Raw genomic sequence first — 21,841 nt, 5'->3', positions numbered from 1 at the left:
GGTAAATTTTCATTGTATACCTGGTGTAACAATCATATTGTGTTTATTCCTCAAAGTTTGAAACACCCTGTGGAATGTCTTAGCATAGATAAAATATTGAAATTAAAACTCGATTGTAGCCTTAGGCTTTCTTAACATTTTCTTTTTTGATTTATTTTTTTATGTTGGATAATAAAAAAGTTAGACACGGTAACAACTAACCATGTTCTTCATCAATACAGTGTGATTCTAAATAAGTGCTACAAACCTTAAGGGGTAATTCTGCATGAACAAATAATGACCGTTTGCTTTATAAACGTATGGCCGCAAATTATTCGGTTTCAAGATACGGGATGTTAAATTTTTTCTTACAAACTGACGATTTATTTATTGCTCTAAAACCGGTTGAGATATGCAAATGAAATTTGGTAGGTGCTAAGAGGTAGTTATGGCGAATTTTTTAACATATATTTAAGAATTTTATATTCACCATTGGCGTGCATACGGGATGTATCTAAAATGTTTATACCCATATGCACGCCCATGGTGAATATATAATTATTAATTGTATGTCAAAAAATGCAAAATAACTGCCTCTTAAAACGTACCAAATTTCATTTGCATATCTTCACGGGTTTTAGAGCAATAAATAAATCGTCAGTTTGTAAGAAAAATTTCAACATCACGTATCTCGGAAACGAAACATTTGCGGACATATGTTTATAAAGCAAACTGTCGTTATTTTTTCCTGCAGAATTACCCCTTAAAGTTTGTCGCACTTATTTAGAAACACCCTGTATTGATAACAAACATGGCTAGTCATTAACTTGGCTAACTTTTTATTATCCAACATAAACAAATAAATCAAAAAATAAGATGTTAAGAAAGACTAAGGCTACAATTGAGTTTTAATTTCAATATTTTATCTATGCTAAAACTTTCCACAGGTGTTCCGAACTTTGAGGAATAAACACAGTGTGATTGTTACACCCGGTATACAATGACAATTTACCTGTCTAGCAACAATATTATTATAGCGACATTGTTAAAGAATAAGGATATAACATACTAAAAAAATCACTCAAATCGGCCAACAGGTTTAGAAAATTCGAGACAGCCAACTTGAATAATTCATCGAGTGACACGAGTGACCCGCTTTTTATGATTGCAAGTGTATGTTCGTTCATGGGTATTCTTTAATTTTTCCGACTGTACCTGCATTGTAAATCCCAAATCATGATTTATAAAGTTTATACATTGTAAATCATGATTCGGGCGTGCTGCTCATAATATTGAACGTGTCTTGGTTTGATCAAATATTTCTAGTGCATCTTTATCGTGATTTTAGTATAGATGGTACATTTTTGAAACTATTTTAAAAGAATCTATTTAACTTGATTATTTTAAACTAACGACGTGACTGTCGTAAATTATTTTAAAACAAAATTTAATATTTTTAACTAAATAATAATGTACAGTACACAAAAACATTCGTACTTACTTACTTGACCTTAAGGATAGGACGATTAATTTGATTGCATTTGTAGTTTCAATGGAAATGCGTGTCTGACGTCTTTTACCAAAACATTGCAGGTTCAAGGATATATATCTGTAAATAATAGAGGAAAATTAACCCTGCTGTCCCGTTCGAGTCAACTACACAAATGTACTGTTCGGGTCAATATGACCCAACTATGGTTTACGTTCCTTAATCGAAATAAAATAAGCTAATGGTGATAAATAAAACTTTATTAACAAGAAATGATGGTTAATTAAACAAAAAATATGTTGCTAATATAAATTAAACATTATTAACAAAAATAAAGGTATTTTTTCTTTTAAAAAGGCCTAATAATAAATATCTACAAAAATTTAATTCAATTTACAACTGGGACATTAATAAAAAGAATTTATTTTACAAATATATTTATGATAAATAATACAACAGAATAATTAGTCTTTATCGTTTTTAGGGCAAGTTTACAGCGTGCTTCTTTAGCAGGCGGAGTTAGATTGTCCATAGATGGTTCACTAGCATTTCCATTTTGTCTACTTGTTTCTGCTCGTGTCCATTTTACCAGTCCGTGAGAGCCTTTAGTTATTAGTATATTTTTCTGGAAATAATGACTGGTTTCATTAGTTTTTCCCAATTCCTCAAGAAAATTAGCCATTTTTCCAGTTTATTAGTATTCGATTGGATATTTATTAATGCCCATAACACGAACGCCTTGTGGGCAGAAATGTCCAGCAGATTATAAAAAACAATCATTGGCCAGCGATTTATCTCTTCTCATATGTATACGTGCTAACAAGCTAATCTAGAGTATCCATTGCTCCCTTATTAGAATTGTAATCTAAAATCATTTGGGGCGTTTTCATTTGATGAAAGTGATGAATGTTGCATTATCGATTCATGACGCAAAGTACTCATAAGAACAACATTTTTATTATTTTTACGAATACTGTCAACAACAGTCTTGCGTGAAGCAAAAATGACGTACTATGAACTTCTGTATTCGCGATTTTTGCTGAAAGCTCCGGTTTATTTTACCTATAATTCCCGGCATTGTATAAACTTTGTTTTAGAAGAAATTGTCCTAAATTTTACGATGTAAAAAAGTTATTACACGTAATATTGTGTCCTTCCAAATTACTACTCAAGTGACACATCACACGCATTCCTGTATAGATCTGCAATTTTAGAGCATAAGAAGTTTTACTGTTCATAATTACATAAAACTTAAACGTTTGTGCCATATTTCGCTTGCTTGCTTGAAATGTACCATTTGAAGGGAGATGCATCTAAAGGCAACTAGTTGCTTACTTACGGTAACATTTTCATCAGGGTTAAAAAATTTTGGTACATTTTCTACTTATGTTTCATAAATTTCACGTATTACAGCAAGTTTATCAAAACGTCTCCTATCATGTCTAGTAGTTTTGTTATCAAAACGTATTACTTGCAAACTTTTTGTAAATATGTCAAGCTACACTGTTGATTGAAATATACTACGACCCGTTTCTTCATTCCACAAACTTTTATTTGATTAGCCATGGAACTTATAAACTGGAGCTAAAAATAAAAGACCAATGTATGCTTGGAAACCAACTTTAGTCTTGTCTTTCCAGTTGGTTACAAAGACCATTTTGGTCCGTCCATATATCCGTTGGTCATATTTATAATTTGGTTTGCAACACCGTCCAGCCATACTACAGTTTATGTTACAAGTTCTAGCTTGCAGAAACCTGTTTTTATTTACAGACGTATCCGGCTGACAAACACACAGGTACTGCCAATATAGAATACTGCCAACTAAACACACATACACAGCTAATTTTTAACGGTTGAAATACGCGGGTCATATTGACCCGAACGTACCCAAGGTAACAATTTCATTTTTATCAAAAAAATCAGGAAGATGATTGTTTATCTCAAATGCAATTGAAAGACCTCATATTAGGTAATAAAGTCACGAAACAATAAATCGTTACGCCGCGTAATAATTTGTAAAATAATAAATAAATTATTTTTTGGGTCAAATAGACCCGAACAGGACAGCAGGGTTAAACAAAAGCTTGAAAATATGAGAATCTAATACATCGCGAGATTTATGTTTTAGTGACCTGATCACACTTCAGGAAAGAAAAAAATTAAAAAAGGGAACGAAATAATTTACAACACAGCATTCTTTAATATACCTATAACATAACCAATACGTTCTTTAAAAATCCAGAAAGGGAAGATATAGGTACTTGGAAAAGCCCGAATGGGAATAGTGTTAAACACGAAAAACATAGGTACCTAGCGATCACAGAATGCTAAGAATACGAAAAAGAAGGTTTACGGGCGTTTCGCCCCCGCCGTTTCGTCCCCAGCTGTTTCGCCCCCGAACCGTTTCGCACCCGAACCGTTTCGCCCCCGGGATTTTACCAACATTTTTAACTAGTTGCATTGAATTATAAATACAATGTTAGTAATACATTTACCTAATGATCATTTTTTGTATGTTTTTCTTAGAAGTTCTTTGTTACACATATTTATAGTAGGTAGACAGGATTAATATATAATTTTTCTCAGAAATCATTTTACATATTTACTTAAACAAAGGATTTTGTTCTCAGAAAACAAATTTTGCCTTACTTACAATATACGGACATAACCTAACCTAACCTAATCTAACCTAACCTAAGCTAAGAACAAAAAATGATCAATAGGTAAATGTATTACTAACATTGTATTTATAACATTATAACTCAATGCAACTAGTTAAAAATGTTAGGTAAAATCCCAGGGGCGAAACGGTTCGGGGGCGAAACGGTTCGGGGGCGAAACGGCTGGGGACGAAACGACGGGGGCGAAACAGTCGGGTCGCGAAACGGCGGGGGCGAAACGTCCGTATCCAAAGAATTAGGTAACAGTAACACCAAGACAAAAAAAAAAGAAAGTTTCTAAACGCCAGGCAAAAAAAAAATAAATATAGACGGACTTAAACAGAAAAACTGAATACGAACATAAACTGACAGAACTTACTGAACTATACTAAAATCACAATAAAGATGCACTAGAAATAAACAAACCAAGACACTTGAATGTTACGAAGAGCACTCCCGAATCATGATTTACAATGTATAATATAAACTTTGTACAATGTATACAGGGTGTTTCATTAATAATTGTCCATATAATAACTGGAGAAACCTTAGCAAAAAATATGAAACCTAAAACACTTATATAAAATGTAATTCCTTACTGAGTTACAGGGTGTTTTATCTAAAAATTTAAAAACTATTTTTGCTCAGCATTTTAAAACTATTCGACGTATCTTTTTCATAATTGGCAGAAAGTATAGGTACTGTACAAACTACTAAATTATGTTAAACAAACGTTTTTGGCTATTCCCAGAGGCGTACGACGGGGAAAGTGAATGGTTGAACCTTTCCAAATTCTAAGCCACTGCCGGAATTGCTATTTTAGTCGAATATTTGGATTCTCCAATACTTTTTAGGAAAATAATGTAATCTTCATTCGTAACGATAAAGTCATTAGTTTTCGAGATATTTGAAGTTGAAAATGCAACGGCACAGCTATTTTGGTTAATGTATAGTATCCCTTCATTCTTAACTTCAAATATCTCGAAAACTAATGATTTTATCGGTACGAATGAAGAGTATGTTATTTACATAAAAAGTGTTGGAAAATCGAAAAATTTCACTAAAATAGTAATTTCGCCAGTGGCGTAGAACGTGGGAAGGGTCAACCATTCACTTTCCCTGTCGTACGCCTCTGGTAGTAGCCAGAAAGGTTTATTTAACATATTTTAGTATGGTGTACAGTACCTACACCTTCTACCAAGTATGATAAGGATATGTCGAATACTTTTAAAGTACTGGATACAAATAGTTAATATTTATGTAATAGCTATGTTTGATTTAGAATTTAAAAAATTTTGTACCCAGTACTTTAAAAGTATTTCATATATCCTTATCATACTTGTCAAAAAGTATAGATACTGTACACCCTACTATTGGATGTTAAATAAACGTTTCTGGCTACTACCAGAGGCGTACAGGGAAAAGTGAATCCCTTGACCCTTGACCCTTTCCAAGTTGACCCTTTCCAAATTCGACACCACTGATGGAATTGCTATTTTAGCATAACTTTTAGATTCTCCAATATTTTCTATGTAAATAATATACCCTTCATTCGTAAAGAAAAAATCATCATTTTTCGAGATATTTGAAGTTAAAAATAAAGGGGCGCAATACATTGACAAAAATAGCTGTGCCGTTGCATTTTCAACTTCAAATATCTCGGAAACTAATGTCTTTATCGTTACGAATGAACAGTACATTATTTTCATAGAAAGTATTGGAGAATCCAAATATTGGACTAAAATAGCAATTCCGGCAGTGGCGTAGAATTTGGAAAGGGTCAACCATTCATTTTCCCCCGTCGTACGCCCTGGTAATAGCCAGAAACGTTTGTTTAACATAATTTAGTAGTTTGTATAGTACCTATTTATACTTCCTGCCAACTATGAAAAGGATACGTCGAATTGTTTTAAAATGCTGAGCAAAAATAAGTTTTAAATTTTTAAATAAAACACCCTGTAACTCAGTAAGAAACCACATTTTATTTCAGTGTTTTAGGTTAAATCTTCGTATTTTGTGCTAAGGTTTCTCCAGTTACTGAATAGACAATTGTTAATGAAACACCCTGTATACATTGTAAATTATGATTCGGGAGTGCTCCTCGTAATATTCAACGTGCCTTGGTTTGTTTATTTCTAGTGCATCTTTATTGTGATTGTAGTATAATAGATATACAGGGTGAGTCACCACTAACGGGACGGAATATTACAGCGAAACGGTAAAAGATTTGAAAAAAATTTAAATTGAATAGTTTGTAAGTTGATAAAAGCTACATTTTAAAATTATTTTGAAATATACAGGGTGTCCCAATAAATGGCGGCGTATCAAAGTTATATTTTTTCTTATGGAACACCCTGTATTTTATTGCATTTTTTAATTGTCCGCAGAAAATAAGGTATAGTTTCATAAGGCTTCCCTATACCTATGTACAGAGTGTTCTGAGTTATGTTGACTTTTCTTAAAATATAAAGTTTTAAAAGAAGGCTTATTCTTAAGTTATTTAAGAAATTATAAAAACATTAATTTTACATCTAAATAGTTGGATATTGGTTGAACGTATTCCATGATTAATTATTACACATTTGACTACAGGGTGTTCAAAATTTATAGTTTCATTAGTGGGGTATTCATTGTGTCATATGATGCGTATTTTAAATGGAACACCATGTATATTAATAAATAATTATACTTAACAAATTTATCTCTTTCGAATAGTATATGGATGTCCTATACCTAGGTCTCATAGTTTTTGCGTAATTTATAATTATTTAAATTCTTACTCTGTAAATCGATTTTAAAACAAAAGATGAAGTTAATTAATGTCATTGTATGACATTGTCATTTTATGTCAATACGGTCTGGTAATTATCTTATAATTAATGCATTCCATGATTGATTATTACACATTTATTTACAGGGTGTTCAAAATTTACAGTTTAATTATTAGATTATTCAATGTAGCATAATAATGATGGGTATTTTATTAGAACTCCATGTATATTAATCAAAGATTGTACTAAACACAGGTTTCTGGGTTAGGAAGTGCAGCATTTACAATATTTTTAATATAACCTTATTTAAAAAATTCATCTTGGTCAATCCTGGTGACCTAGGTGGCCAAATATATGGACCGAATCAATCTATCCATTTATTTCTAAATTTTATGTTGAGGTTGTTCTTAACATCACGTCAAAAATAAGCAGGAGCCCCGTCCACTTGGAGCCACATGTTTGTTCGCACGCTAAGTGGAAGGTTTTAAGAAGGATTCAAAAAACTTGTTTTAAGAAATTTAAAAAAGTGGCTCCATTCAGATTTTCGTCAAAAAAATATGGGTCGATAACGTACTGGCTCAGAATACTGCCCCAAACATTAACACTTCATCGGTGTTGGCGATCAACATTAAAATGTTTGTTTACTGTATCATAATAAAATGAAAGCTATGTCTATTAACTAGACGATTATTATTAAAAGTAGGTAGATTTGTCTGTACATTACATTCTTAAAAAAATCAGGATCTTCTCCAAATTCTAAAGTCTATAAACGAAAAGTTAAACGTTCCTGTTCTGTCTAATGCTGGTGTAGTTGAGTTTTATACGGATGATAGTGGTTTTTCTTATGTATTCTACATACACTTGTTAGACTGATCTCCAATTGACTCGACATTTTTCACGTAGGTACTAGTATTTGGGTTTTCCGTAACAGAAAGCAGGACATCAAGTTCGTTGACGTCATCAAAAATAAATGGTTTATTTTTATTTAACTTTTCCTACCTATGCAAAATTACCAGCAGCACGGAATCTGTCGAGAAATTTCTCAAAAACGTTCTTTTTTGGGTGTCCTCTATCAGGATACTTTTAAGCGTAAACTTTAGAAGCTAAGAGAAAATTTTAAAAATATTCCCCAATGCAAAGTAGAATGTCTACTCTTTCATAGATAGTGTGATTATTCATTTTTAGGAACAATTAAATCTGAATGTAATTGGCTCTTCCAAAGCCATTTTTAAGTAAAAAAAAGTTGAATATCATACACGGATGTTTATAGTTTTGATAATTACCAGACCGCACTGTCATAAACTGACAATGTCGTACAATGACATTAATCTTTCGTTTTAAAATCGATTTACAGATTAAGAATTTAAATAATTGTAAATTACGCAAAAACTATGACACCTAGGTATAGGACATTCATATACCATTCGAAAGAGGTAAATTTGGTTAGTATAATTATTTATTAATATACATAGTGTTCTATTTAAAATAAGCATCATATGACACATTGAATACTCCAATAATGAAACTGTAAATTCTGAACACCCTGTAGACAAATGTATAATAATTAATTATGGAATACATTCAACCAATATCCAACTATTTAGATGTAAAAGTAATGTTTTTACAATTTCTTAAATAACTTGAGAATAAGCCTTCTTTTAAAACTTTACATTTTAGGAAAAGTCAAGATAACTCAGAACACTCTGTACATAGGTATAGGGAAGCCTTATGAAACTATACCTTATTTTTTGCGGACAGTTAAAAAATGCAATAAAATATAGGGTGTTCCATAAGAAAAAATATAACTTTGATACGCCGCAATTTATTGGGACACCCTGTATATTTCAAAATAATTTTAGAATGTAGCTTTTATCAACTTACAAACTATTCAATTTAAATTTTTTTCACATCTTTTACCGTTTAGCTGTAATCTTCCGTCCCGTTAGTGGTGACTCACCCTGTATATTTAAACCTTGAAATCCGAAAGTAAAATTTAACAAATACCTATTATATCAGTAGCAAAAGAATCGACACATAATAAAACAGATAAAGTTCAAAAACTCAGCAAGGAAACACAAGATTTAATAAAACAGAAACAACGTGTGTATAACAGAACACTTAATAAAATAGAAATAATCAAAATAATTCAGAAAAAGCCTAGAGAAGACATAAGGAAGTACACAATAATGCAGTTAAATGGAATACTACAAGAAAAGAAAGACATACGAAACTGGAAGAAGAAAACTAGAGAAGGTAGAAATCTAATTATTACAATACTGATATTAATTATAAAACGAAGAAACTACAGAAATTCAAAAAATAACCACCACGATAGAAAACTGCTACTAAACATTGTACGAGTCAAAAGCAAAACCACCACCATATAAAAAAGAAAAATATCGAAAAAATAGTAAACTGTTGGATCTGAAGAGGAGATAAGAGATATAATAACAGAGGATGAAATAAAAAACGCAATGAGATGCCACTCACCAGAACTAACGTCACCAGCTGCGTACATATGGGGAATGCTGAAGAAGTCAGACAGATCCACCGTCTGCCATTTCGGAATTGCGGACTAGAATTAAAGATTTTTTGTGCCAGAGGCAGTGGCGGATCTAAGAATTTGCCTTGGAAGGGGAAATTTGCCTTAGAGGGGAACTTCCAATGAAAAAACAACCAAAAGACAAAAAAGAAACTCAGGTTACAATAATACCTTATATAGGCATTAAGTTCCCTTAATTTTCCTAACTAGCATGTTTATTGGGATAAATTTGTCTTTTTGTTTTTGTGGTTTCGGTTTCGTGTCAGCTAATATATTTTTATGTTTAAACAATTTTATTTCTTTAATTTTGGACCGTGTTGGGGGGGGGGAAATTCCTCATTTTCCCTTCCCGTAAATCCCCGCATTTCCCACTGGCCAGAGGGCATCTTTAACACCTGTTTTATCGGGAACGTGCGTCGTCGTGAATAATATTTGCAAGGCTATATCATGTAGGTACACTAGATATATAAATAATCATAAACATTTCAATATTCATTTCAGTACTGTTTATTTTGCCGCATACTGTAGTTTAGCAACAATTAAATTCTTAATTAAAAACTTACGGTCGCATTAATACCAAGAGTAATAATTATGATACACCAGAATAACTACGATTTTTGTATAAAAAGGTACTATACCTATCTAACGTACTTTACAGAATTGAAATTGGACTATTTAAGCGGCCTCAGCACTGTTTTAAAGTTATAAACAATTTTTTGGCTTATAAATAAATATAATATCTCAGCATACTCGGCAACTATTAGATTAAATTTAAAAAATGGTATCGGAAAGGATGCAGGACGCTTCTTTTAAAAGAAAAAAAAGTTTAATTGTGAGGAATGTTTCCTGAGATACAACCCGAAAAAGTTGACCGGCATTTGCGATGAAGGTATAAATAAAAGGGTGGTAATCTTCGAACCATTACCTTTGTATTTCGGTCCTCCTTCTCTATACAAATTTTCATATCTTCAAGAGGCTCATAACATAAAAATAAATACGATCGGTATTAAGCGTGACAAATACTAAAAATACCAATCAAAAATTATGTTGAAGAAAATAGAATTTCAAAGAGCAATTTTCTTCTTTTTTTTAACCCGAATTAACTCGAGTAGAACCACCTGTCTAACGCCATAGATGCTTGAGTTTTGCTATAATGAATTCATTTATTTTTAACAAAATAAAACTACATATTTTTTCCTGTTGTATACTTTTTTTTAAACTAGCACACGTGTACCTTTTATAGTACATTCTTTCACGGTTTTTGCTGTAAATTTTAAAGAACCGCTTGGATTGACATGAAATTTGGCGTACGCATAGCTAACATGTCAAAGAAAAAAAGTGTTTCACCCCATCTCGGGGGTGAAAAAATATATGTCCAAGATAAGTCCCGAAACGGATAAACTGACTAATTTTAAGCAACTTTTGTTCTATAGTGTTTTTTCACCAAATCAATACATTTCGAGTTATTTGCAAGTGAATACAGTAGAGCGTCATAATCCGGACGTCAAAAATCTGGACCGTCAATAATCCAGATTTGTATCCAGCAAAAATATCTGATTCTTTTAAAATAAATTAAGAACTTCGCTGAGAAAAACGAACCTCTACCACAGTTCAAAAATATTTTACACATTTTTTTAAAAGCCCAAATAGTGTCTGATATTTTTACTGTACACATGGTGGCTATTATAAATTAATTACAATACAGTGTTTAAACATAAAAAAATGTTTTGATTAATTTCACCTCTAGACACTTTACTGTACAAGAGAAATCATAAAATTTTATAACGTTTGTTGTACTTTAATGTGTATACTCGCCTTTTTTTGAGGTAATTTCGAAAATTCGGATAATTTGATAATCCGGATGGGGTCCGGTCCCAATTAATCCGGATTTTTGACGTTCTACTGTATGTTCATTTTTGAACAAAATAACCACGTTTTTAGGCGGGTTTTCGCAAATTACTCAAAACGTAAGCATTTTGTCGAAAAAAATATTCTTAGCAAAACTATAGCCTATAAAAAAGTTTAAAAAACGGTGTATATATTAGGTCTCTATACCAAGCAAAAGCAGAGTTATAGCTAATGAAAAATAGGTTCATATTCTAAAAATTCCAAATAGAATAATTCAATGTGAAATATCCAAATAATGAAGCATTCTTGGGGAAAAAACATTTCAACTTTTTTAAAGTGTTTAAAAAAAGCTTTATTTCTGTTTTTATAAAAAAAAGATCACCCCCCAATCAGCAACTTAAATGAAGTTAATCGTTACTGTTTCACAAGTTACTTTACTTATGTTGTGTTTATACAGGGTGTCCCGAAAAGATTGGTCATAAATTATACCACAGATTCTGGGGTCAAAAATAGGTTGATTGAACCTCACTTACCTATATACAATAGTGCACACAAAAAAAGTTCAGCCTTTTGAAGTTACAAAATGAAAATTGATTTTTTTTCATATGTCGAACATTCTTAGAGATTTTTTATTGAAAATGGACATGTGATAGTCTTATGGCAGCAACATTAAAAAAAAATTAAAGTGAAATTTGTGCACCCCATAAAAATTTTATGGGGATTTTGTTCCCTTAAACCCCCCCAACTTTTGCGTACGTTCCAATTAAATTATTGTTGGGGCCACATTAGTTAAACACAATGTTTTTAAAACTGTTTTGCCTCTTAGTACTTTTTCGATAAGCCAGTGTTTATCGAGATATTTTGAATATTTGTCGAAGCCACCACATATTTGTGTATGGTTAAGTACGATTATAGAGACCTGTTAATAAACTGAAAATTTCTTTATAATTTACATTTTTAGGTATATTTTAGAAAAGAAGCCATATCTCGATAAAAGGTGACTTATCAAAAAAAGACTAAGAAGCAAAAAAGTTTTAAAGACACTGTGTTTAACTAATGGTACCACAGTAATAGTTTAATTGGAACGTATACAAACATTTGGGGAGTTTAAAGGAACAAAACCCCCATAAATTTTTTATGTAAATATATTTAAAAAGAAACCGCATCTCGATAACAACTGGCTTATCGAAAAAATACTAGGAGGAAAAAAAGTTTTAAAAACGTTGTGTTTAACTAATGGTACCACAATAATGGATAAATTGGAACGTACATAAAAGTTTGGGGGGGTTTAAGGGAACAATTATTTTTGACCCCAGAATGTGTGGTATAATTTATGACCAATCTTTTCGGGACACCCTGTATAATCTGTAAGTTTCATCGATTCAAAGTGCTTATTTTTAAAAAAATATGGTTTTAAAGTAAAATTTTTAAAAATTTTAATTTTGAAAAAAATGCTTTTTTTCAAAATAACTTAAAAATTGTTGGATATAATAAAAATTTTGAACAATAAAAAAAGTCGGCTTTACTTTTTTGAATATTTTGTATTGTTTTGTTTTTCTCTAAGACAAAAATTGGTTAAGATTCGGTGTTTCTAAATTTGCATACACTCGTAATAAGTGAGTCGTTCAAGCCCTTTTAACTACAGCTCTTTCAAAAATAATCACTTTGAACCGATGAAACTTACAGATCATATGACCAATACACATGCGAGTAAAAAACTTGTGAAGTAGTAACAATTAAGTTAATTTGAAATGCTAATTAGGGGGTGATTTTCCCGATTTCTTACCAAAAAAAAGGGACCAACTTTATTTTGATCGTAACTTATTTCTTTTATGCTAAAATATTTTTTTTAAACAAAAATAAGCATTTTTGAAACACTTTAAAAAGCTGAAATGAGTTTTTCCCAAATAAGTGCTTCGTTTTTTAGTTATGGCACGTTAAAATATTCGATTTGGAATTTGACGAATATGAACCTATTTTTCATTAGCTCTGCTTCTACTAGGTATGGTGGACCTAATATATACACCATGTTTTTCACTTTTTTTACTATATTTTTATATATACTATTTTATAATACTCTTGTGCTATATTTTTGATAAGATTTTTTTTTTCGACCAAATACTTACTTTTTGAGTTATTAGCGAAAAACCGTCTGAAAACGTGGTTATTTTGTAGAAAAATTAACATATTCACTCGCAAATAACTCGAAAAGTATTAACTTGGTGAAAAAACTTTATAGAACAAAAGTTGCTTAGAATTAGTCATTTTATCTACACACACCGGCAAAATTAGCCGAACACGTTAAAAATGGGACATGTTTGATGTCTCGTATTTCATAAACCAGTGGTCCGATTTGAGGGTTTTTTTTAGTATGTTATAGCCTTATTATTTAATATATATATATATATATATATATATATATATATATATATATATATATATATATATATATATATATATAAACAAATGAAATAGAGAATGTGGAAAAATCCCCTTACGAATAACTCACACATCCACTATTTCTATATACGAATATATATATATATATATATATATATATATATATATATATTCGTATGAACTTTACACATTGCTAAAACATACAATAAATTGTAAGAATATAAATGGAAACATTAAAGGCGGATATTGCTACCATGGATCCATTCCATTGCCTCAGGAGTTCGTGGATTTCGATTAAGCTTCCTTCGAATCGTGTGGCTGGACATTCTTGTGTAATGTGGTGGACTGTTTGTTCGGCAGCATTGCACTTGTCACATAGCCGGCTGTTTGCGATGCCTCATTGGTTAAGTGATTTATTGCACACTCCATGACCTGCCCTGATTCGGTTCAGATTATACACCATTCTCGGCGCGGAAGAGAGAAACCGTTGAGTTTGACTGTGGGATTTCCTATTAGGTGTGCATTGTTCACTTCTTCGTTCCATTCGCTTATCCAATGCTCATTGATTGTGAAATTGTTTGGAAGATTTTTTGCTGTTCTTGTTGGCGGGTTTCGAGATCTCACCCGCAATTGGCCCTGGTTTAACTGATCTATGTCGGTATTTATTGGCAATGAGGGATTCTTTTGACATTTCTGGTATTGTGATTTAAGGGCAGCTAACCGTCGTGTTTTGGTTGGTGCAATATTGCTTAGAACTGGAAGCCACTGAGTTGGTGTGCTTTTTATGGTCCCCGTAATATACCTCATTGTCTGATTTAGTTATGTGTCTAGGACGTTAGTATGGTGACTGTTTAGCCAGACTGGAGCACAATATTCGACTGTTGAATAGACTAATGCAAGAGCGCTTGTCCTGATTGTGTCTGCATTGGCTCCCCAAGAAGTGTTTGCAAGCTTGTGAATGATATTATTGCGAGTTTTTACTTTAGCTGCAGTTTTATGTAAGTGTTCCTTGAAAGTTAGAGTACGATCCAGCATTACACCGAGATATTTTGGATTTGGGTTATGTTTTAGGGTAGCCCCTTCGCTTTCTATGTTTAGTCTGTAGTTCACTTCCCGGTTATTTAGATGGAAGGCAGTAACTTCTGTCTTTGTGGGATTTGGCTGAAGGCCCCATTTTTTAAAATATGTGTTAATAGTATTTAGGTCGCTTTCTAGGATAGCTTGGGCGTTCTCGATGTTTCTTTCTTGTATACTTAAAGCCATGTCATCTGCATAAATAAATTTGCGTGAGATTGTAGTGGGAGCGTCTGAGGTGTAAATGTTGAACAGGAGCGGCGATAGAACCGATCCTTGGGGTAACCCATTCTGTAAACTTCTGTATTTACTAGTTTTCCCATTAACGCTAACTTGGAATAATCTGTCACACTGCATTTGATTTATTAGCTTATTAAATGATTGGCATGGTACCATCTGGTACAGTTTAAGTAGTAGTCCTTCTTTCCACACTGTGTCGTAAGCACAAGTCAGATCAATGAATGCTACTGCCGTTTTGATTTTCTTTTGGAAGCCATTTTCAATAAATGTGGTTAGAGAAAGAACTTGATCACTGCAGTTCCTTCCTGGCATAAATCCAGCTTGTTCTACGGGAATATTATTTAATAATATCGGTGTAATAATATTGTTGCCAGACAGGTAAATGTCATTTTATACCGGGTGTAACAAGCATACTGTGTTTTTTTCTTAAAGTTCGGAACACCCTGTGGAATATTCCAGCATATATAAAATATTAAAATTAAAACTCGGTTGTAGAATTATGCTTTCTTAACATTTCCTTTTTTGATTCATTTGCTTATGTTGGAAAATAAAAAAGTTATGTGCTTTAACAACTAACCATGTTTTTTATTAATAAATCCTCATAGTAGGGGAGAAAAGTATGCTAAATTTGCAATTACTCGAGCGTTCTTGGGACCTGGAGTGGATTGTGAAGAATGGGTGCTACAACCAAAAAAAGTTAAGTTAAGTTTTCCATAAAGTGTGGGACTCTCCATTTTTCAATTTAATTTTCCATTTCCACCAATCGTTTTTTCCGATTATAGCGCCATTTTTCCATAACAGGAAAAAATGCTGCAAATAAAAGTTGCTTATTTTTACGTCAAGGATCCAAATCTGCAATAAAAATTGGGGGCTCCTATTTAATATTTTAATGTAACCCCCACCCCACCTCCGTGGGGGTCGTGTTTGGTGCCATTCGGTAGATTTTTGAAAAATATTGAATATGTGTATTTTGCAGTTTTACGATCTGATGTTCATTTCGCAAAATATCGCAGGGTTCGTATTTATAATTTTTAATTTACCCCCCACCCCTCTCCGTGGGGTGTCACGAGCCCCCACGGAGGTGGGGTGGGGGATTTAATTTAAAATCTTAAATAGGAGCCCCCAATTTTTATTGCAGATCTGGATTATTTACGTAAAAATAAGCAACTTTTATTCGACATATTTTTTCGAATTATGGATAGATATCGGATTATGGATAATCGGAGAAAAATGATTGTTTCAAATAGAAAATTAAATTAAGAAATGAAAAGTCCCCCACTTTATGGAAAACTTAACTTAACCTTTTTCTGATTTTAGCACATACTCTTCACAATCCAATAGGTCCCCATAACGCTCGAGTAATTGCAAATTTAGTATACTTTCCTCCCCTACTATGAGGATTTATTGATGAAAAACATGGATAGTTGTTAACGCACATAACTTTTTTATTATCTCACATAAGTAAATGAATCGAAAAGGAAAATGTTAAGCAAGCCTAAGTCTACAATCGAGTATTAATTCTAATATTTTACATATGCTAGAATATTCCACAGGGTGTTCCAAACTTTAAGAAAAAAACACAGTATGATTGGTACACCCGGTATAAAATGGTATTTAAATGTCTAGTAACAATATTATTACAACGATATTCTTAAATAATAAGGCTATAACATACTAAAAGAATCACTCAAATCGGACCACTGGTTTATGAAATACGAGACATCAAACATGTCCCATTTTTAACGTGTTCGGCTAATTTTGCCGGTGTGTGTATTTCCGGACCTATTTCGAACATATATTTTTCACCCGCAAAAGAGGGTGAAAGTCACCCCTAGGGCAAAAGCACACATTGGCACAATATCACTTTTTTCTTTGGCTTGTTAGCTATGTGTATGCCAAATTTCATGTCAATACAATTGGTTCTTTAAAATTTAGAGGTTTTTCAATATTTTACCTTTAAAGAACGTACTATTAATGTTCAAAATAAAAATGAATCGATTATTGTTGAAAGGAGGTAGCGCCATTTTCTCCTTTTCCAGTTACAGTAAAAAACCCTTCTCTCTTTCTTTATCAGTGTATTTGGAGTTGAATAGAAGCAAGCACTGATGCACTGCATGGAAATAGTTTATACTGCGAAACTGCATTTAACACCAAATGGCATGCATATAGAAAGAGAGAAGGGTTTTTTACTATAACTCAGAAAGTTGAAAATGGTGCGTACCCCCTTTCAACAATAATCGATTCAAATATTCTCATTTAAAAGCTGTATAATTATTTAAACAATCTTTGTTTAAACAAATTAAATAATTTTGTTATAATAATTTAATTAATTTATTATAACAAAACCAAAGCATTTTTGGCATTTAGTAATGCGTAAGTTAGGTGGTTCTACTCGAGTTACTTCGGATTAAAAAAATGAAGAAAATTGCTCCATGGGAAGCCGAAAAAATACATCTTTTTAACGTATAGGTACCGATTTTTAACTTTGAAATTCTATTTTCTTCAACCTAGTTTTTGGTTGGGATTTTGGTATTTTTGGTATTTTGCACGCGTAGTACCGATCGTTTTTATTATTATAATCGTATTTTTATAAACCTCTTGAATATATCAAGATTTGTATAGAGAAAAAGAACCGAAATAAAAAGATAATTGTTCGAAGATTGCCATCCTACTGTTTATTACCTCGTCACAAATACTGATCAATTTTGACCAGTTGTATCTCAGAAACCACTTCTCGCAATTCAACTTTTTTTCTTTTAGAAAAAGCGTCCTGACGCGTCCTTTCCAATACCGTTTTTTAAATTTAATTTAATATAATATTTACCGAGATATTCTATTTGTTTATAAGCAAAAAGTTGTTTATAAATTTCAAACATCACTATAGTGCCTTTTTATACGAAAATCATAGTTATTCTGGTGTATCATAATTATTCTGAGTATTACACAGGCCAACGAAAAAAAAAAAAGATTTAAAAAACTTTTCTTATAAATTTATGTGAATCCTATGTATTTTTTGGCGCTAAAAAAGAATCCGAAAGGTTGTGGGTTCGAATCTCACCAGAGTCAGAAATTTTTCATTTATTATAAATTAATAAATGAATATAGTTTCTGTCCTTGTGGGATCGGTACTCACCGGAGGGACCGCAGACGTTCGGATACAATTAGCGTCTCTTTGCAAAGACAATGACGTCGACTTTGCAAAGTAACAAGACACTTACTCAACACACACACTACACATTACTCCCCTGACTTAGTGATAAGTTATACAATTACGTGGCTAAAGGTTGTAGTTCTAAACCAAGGCCAAAATCAGAGAAAAAAAAAAAAAAAAAGAATCTGTAATTCGATTTTACGTATCACCCACAGTTTTCCCACAATATGGCGCTGGCTTATTCTACAATATAATAATTTGAAAAACACAAAATACCGGAATACAATAAAATGATACATTATTAGAATAATACCTTTTATCTAATTTTTATCTTCTCATAGTATAGGTCTGTACAAGCATTTCAGGAGTCAATGCTTTTGTATTTTCTTTCTCTTTTTTTTTCTGTAAAACTTCTTAAGTAGCTTTTTCTCCTATGTGAGGCACTCTATTGTTCCCGATTAAGTGACCAACAGTAATCACCCATCATGTTGGTGTTCCAACATCGTTGGTATGGTTGCTCCATCACCTTGATATCCTGGTGGAAGCGTTCGCCTCCTTCTTCACTGACTGCACCCAGATTTTCAGGGAAATGATCAAGATGGTTATGCAAAAGGTGGATTTTGAGGCTCATTTGACATCCCAAATCTTAAATCTTATCTAGAATCTTAAAAAACTTATCTAATAAATTAGCTACTATAAGCTCGTAGTTAGGGTCTTTCACATTACCTAAAAACTTGGTTGCAAATTTTTTGAATCCAATCCAATCTTCTTTTTCATTAGTAGTAATCTTGGTTTCAAAGGTAATTATGCAATTTTAAATGTTAAATTGTGAAATAATGGTGGGTGATACAGCATTTTTAATATGATTTTCGGACTCAGCACACCAAAATACATAAGATATAGGTAATTTTATCAAAAAAGTTTTTTCATCGTTGGCCTGTGTTATTGAGACCATAAATGTTTAATTATTAATTATTTAATTATTACTACACCAGTTAGTAGATTGTCTCCGGCTTCTGGAAATATAATCTACTACAGAAAAGCTTTTATGTCACAAAGCTATTTAATTATTGATAAATAATTGCTTCTATAAAATGTTAGTTGAAAATTAAAGATTTTGTTGACGCGTCCTTTCCAATACCGTTTTTAATTTAATTTAATCTAATAGTGGCCGAGATATTCTATATTCTTATAAGCCATAAAATTGTTTATAAATTTAATGTCCGACTGGTATATTATTTGACAAATAATGACATGATGTCAAAGTCAGTTAAATATGATATATTTGCCTAGGGCGTTATTTTTTAAAATCACACCCTAAGGCCTATTAAATTTAAATAACTAGTTAAATACTGTAAACTTGACAAATAACAACCTAAGTAAAACTATGGTTACCACAATGTACATTACGACTATTGCTGATAAATGTACTTATTTAAAAACTAATTAATTCAAAATGCATTCAAATTTTTTGCATATAAAAGTTATTTATGATATAAGTGTTAGAAGTACAATTTTAAGGCACGCCTTAAAAATGTACTTTTTAACACGTATATCATACAATATTTTTTCTACAAACGTCTTATATATCAACAATTATACACTTGCGATCATAAGAAGCGGGCCACTCGATGAATTTATTCAAGTTAGATGTCTCGAATTTTCTAAACCTGTTGTCCGATTTGAGTGATTTTTTTAGTATGTTACAGCCTTATTCTTTATCAATATCGCTATAATAATATTGTTGCTAGACAGGTAAATTGTCATTGCATACCGGGTGTAACAATCATACTGTGTTTATTCCTCAAAGTTCGGAACACCCTGTGGAATGTTTTAGCATAGATAAAATATTGAAATTAAAACTTAATCGTAGCAATAGGCTTTCTTAACATTTTATTTTTTGATTTATTTGTTTATGTTGGATAATAAAAAAGTTAGGCACGTTAACATCTAACCATGTTCTTCATCAGTACACGGTGTTTCTAAAAAATGCGACAAACTTTAAGGGGTAATTGTATGAAAAAATAATGACCATTTGCTTTATAAACGTATGGCCGCAAATTCTTCGGTTTCGAGATACGGGATGTTGAATTTTTTCTTACAAATTGACGATTTATTTATTGATCTAAAACCGGTTGAGATATGCAAATGAAGTTTGGTAGGTGTTAAGAGATATTTATGCCGCATTTTTTGACATACAATTAAGAATTTTATATTCACCATTGTCGTGCATACGGGATGTATCTGAAATGTTTATACTCATATGCACGCCAATGGTGAATATAGAATTATTAATTGTATATCAAAAAATGCACAGTAACTGTCCCTTAAAACCTACCAAATTTCATTTGTATATCTCTACGGGTTTTAGAGCAATAAAGAAATCGTCAGTTTGTAAGAAAAACTTCAACATCCCGTATCTCGGAAACGAAGCATTTGCGGACATACGATTATCAAACAAACTGTCAATATTTTTTCATGCAGAATAATTACCCCTTAAACTTTGACGCACTTATTTAGAAACACCCTGTATTGATGAAGAAGATGGCCTAACTATTTTATTATCCGACATAAACAAATAAATCAAAAAAGAAAATGTTAAGAAAGCCTAAGGCTACAATTGAGTTTTAATTTCAATATTTTATCTATGCTAAAACATTCCACACGGTGTTCCTAACTTTGAGGAATTAACACAGTATGATTGTTACACCCTGTATACAATGACAAATTACCTGTCTAGCAACAATATTATTATAGCGATATTGCTAAAGAATAAGGGTATAACATACTAAAAAAATCACTTAAATCGGTCCCGCTTTTTATGATCGCAAATTTATTCATTCTCAATTACAGGATAATATCTACAAAAACTTTTACTTGAACTTGACAGACATTCCATTTTTATATTTTTCTTGACATTACATCAAAACTGCCTATACTGTCAATACGTAAATCATAACAACTATAGAATAACATCTTACTTTTATTGTTGTATATTCTAACAAATTTTAATAGTTTTTTTCTACAAACGTGTTAAAAATGCAATAATACAGTTTAAATTAAATTTTAAAAAAACCTTTTAAACCACCTTTTTCAAATTGCGCAAGTTGTACTATTTAAATGAAATATAAATATTTTGACGTTTCACAATTTGACAATTCACTTTTAACTGCAGTGCCTTAAAAATTAGTGCACAATGCACTAGTGCCTTAAAGTAGCATTTTTAACGCTCCTATGGAGTGCTAAAATAGTTATTTATGAAACAGTTCGTGAAGTATGCTTTTTACGAACGCACGCGATGTTTAGAGCACGAGCGACAACGGAGCGAGTGCTATACATCGCGTAAGTTCGCAAAAATTACTTCACGCACAGTTTCATACAATATTTTATCTGTGAAGAACAAATAAAAAACTGTAACTCTTCGTCACTGGAATTTATTTCTATTCTACAATTTTTAGAACTTTGACATTTAAAAATTCTAACTTCTTTCAAAGCATAAAACTGTCAAAAATTTGTCGTAATTTATTGCTCATTATGTCATCACCCTGACAACGCGAAAGTTAAGGATGTTTGATTATATGAAAGTGTGTCAAAAACAGTGCGAAAAATTAAGTCCCATTTAAAATACATTGTTACTTAACGCACACTTTAAACACTTCACGCACTGCTATCTATAATGACAGT

General features: G+C 31.8%; 1 protein-coding gene across 1 annotated transcript in view; it reads right to left on the bottom strand.

Moving 5' to 3' along the window:
- LOC114335659 (uncharacterized) overlaps positions 1-21,841 on the bottom strand; it is a 253,315-nt gene that overhangs the window by 55,546 nt on the left and 175,928 nt on the right. Inside the window, exon 2 of the mRNA XM_028285929.2 lies at positions 1,485-1,588. Coding sequence (XP_028141730.1) covers positions 1,485-1,588 — 104 coding nt within the window. The remainder of the gene's footprint in view (positions 1-1,484; positions 1,589-21,841) is intronic.

Source organism: Diabrotica virgifera, chromosome 2 (assembly GCF_917563875.1).
Source record: "Diabrotica virgifera virgifera chromosome 2, PGI_DIABVI_V3a".
In the NCBI taxonomy this organism is placed as follows: domain Eukaryota; kingdom Metazoa; phylum Arthropoda; class Insecta; order Coleoptera; family Chrysomelidae; genus Diabrotica; species Diabrotica virgifera.
Note: the sequence above shows the minus strand (reverse complement) of the source record. Positions and strands in the feature narration are given on the sequence as shown.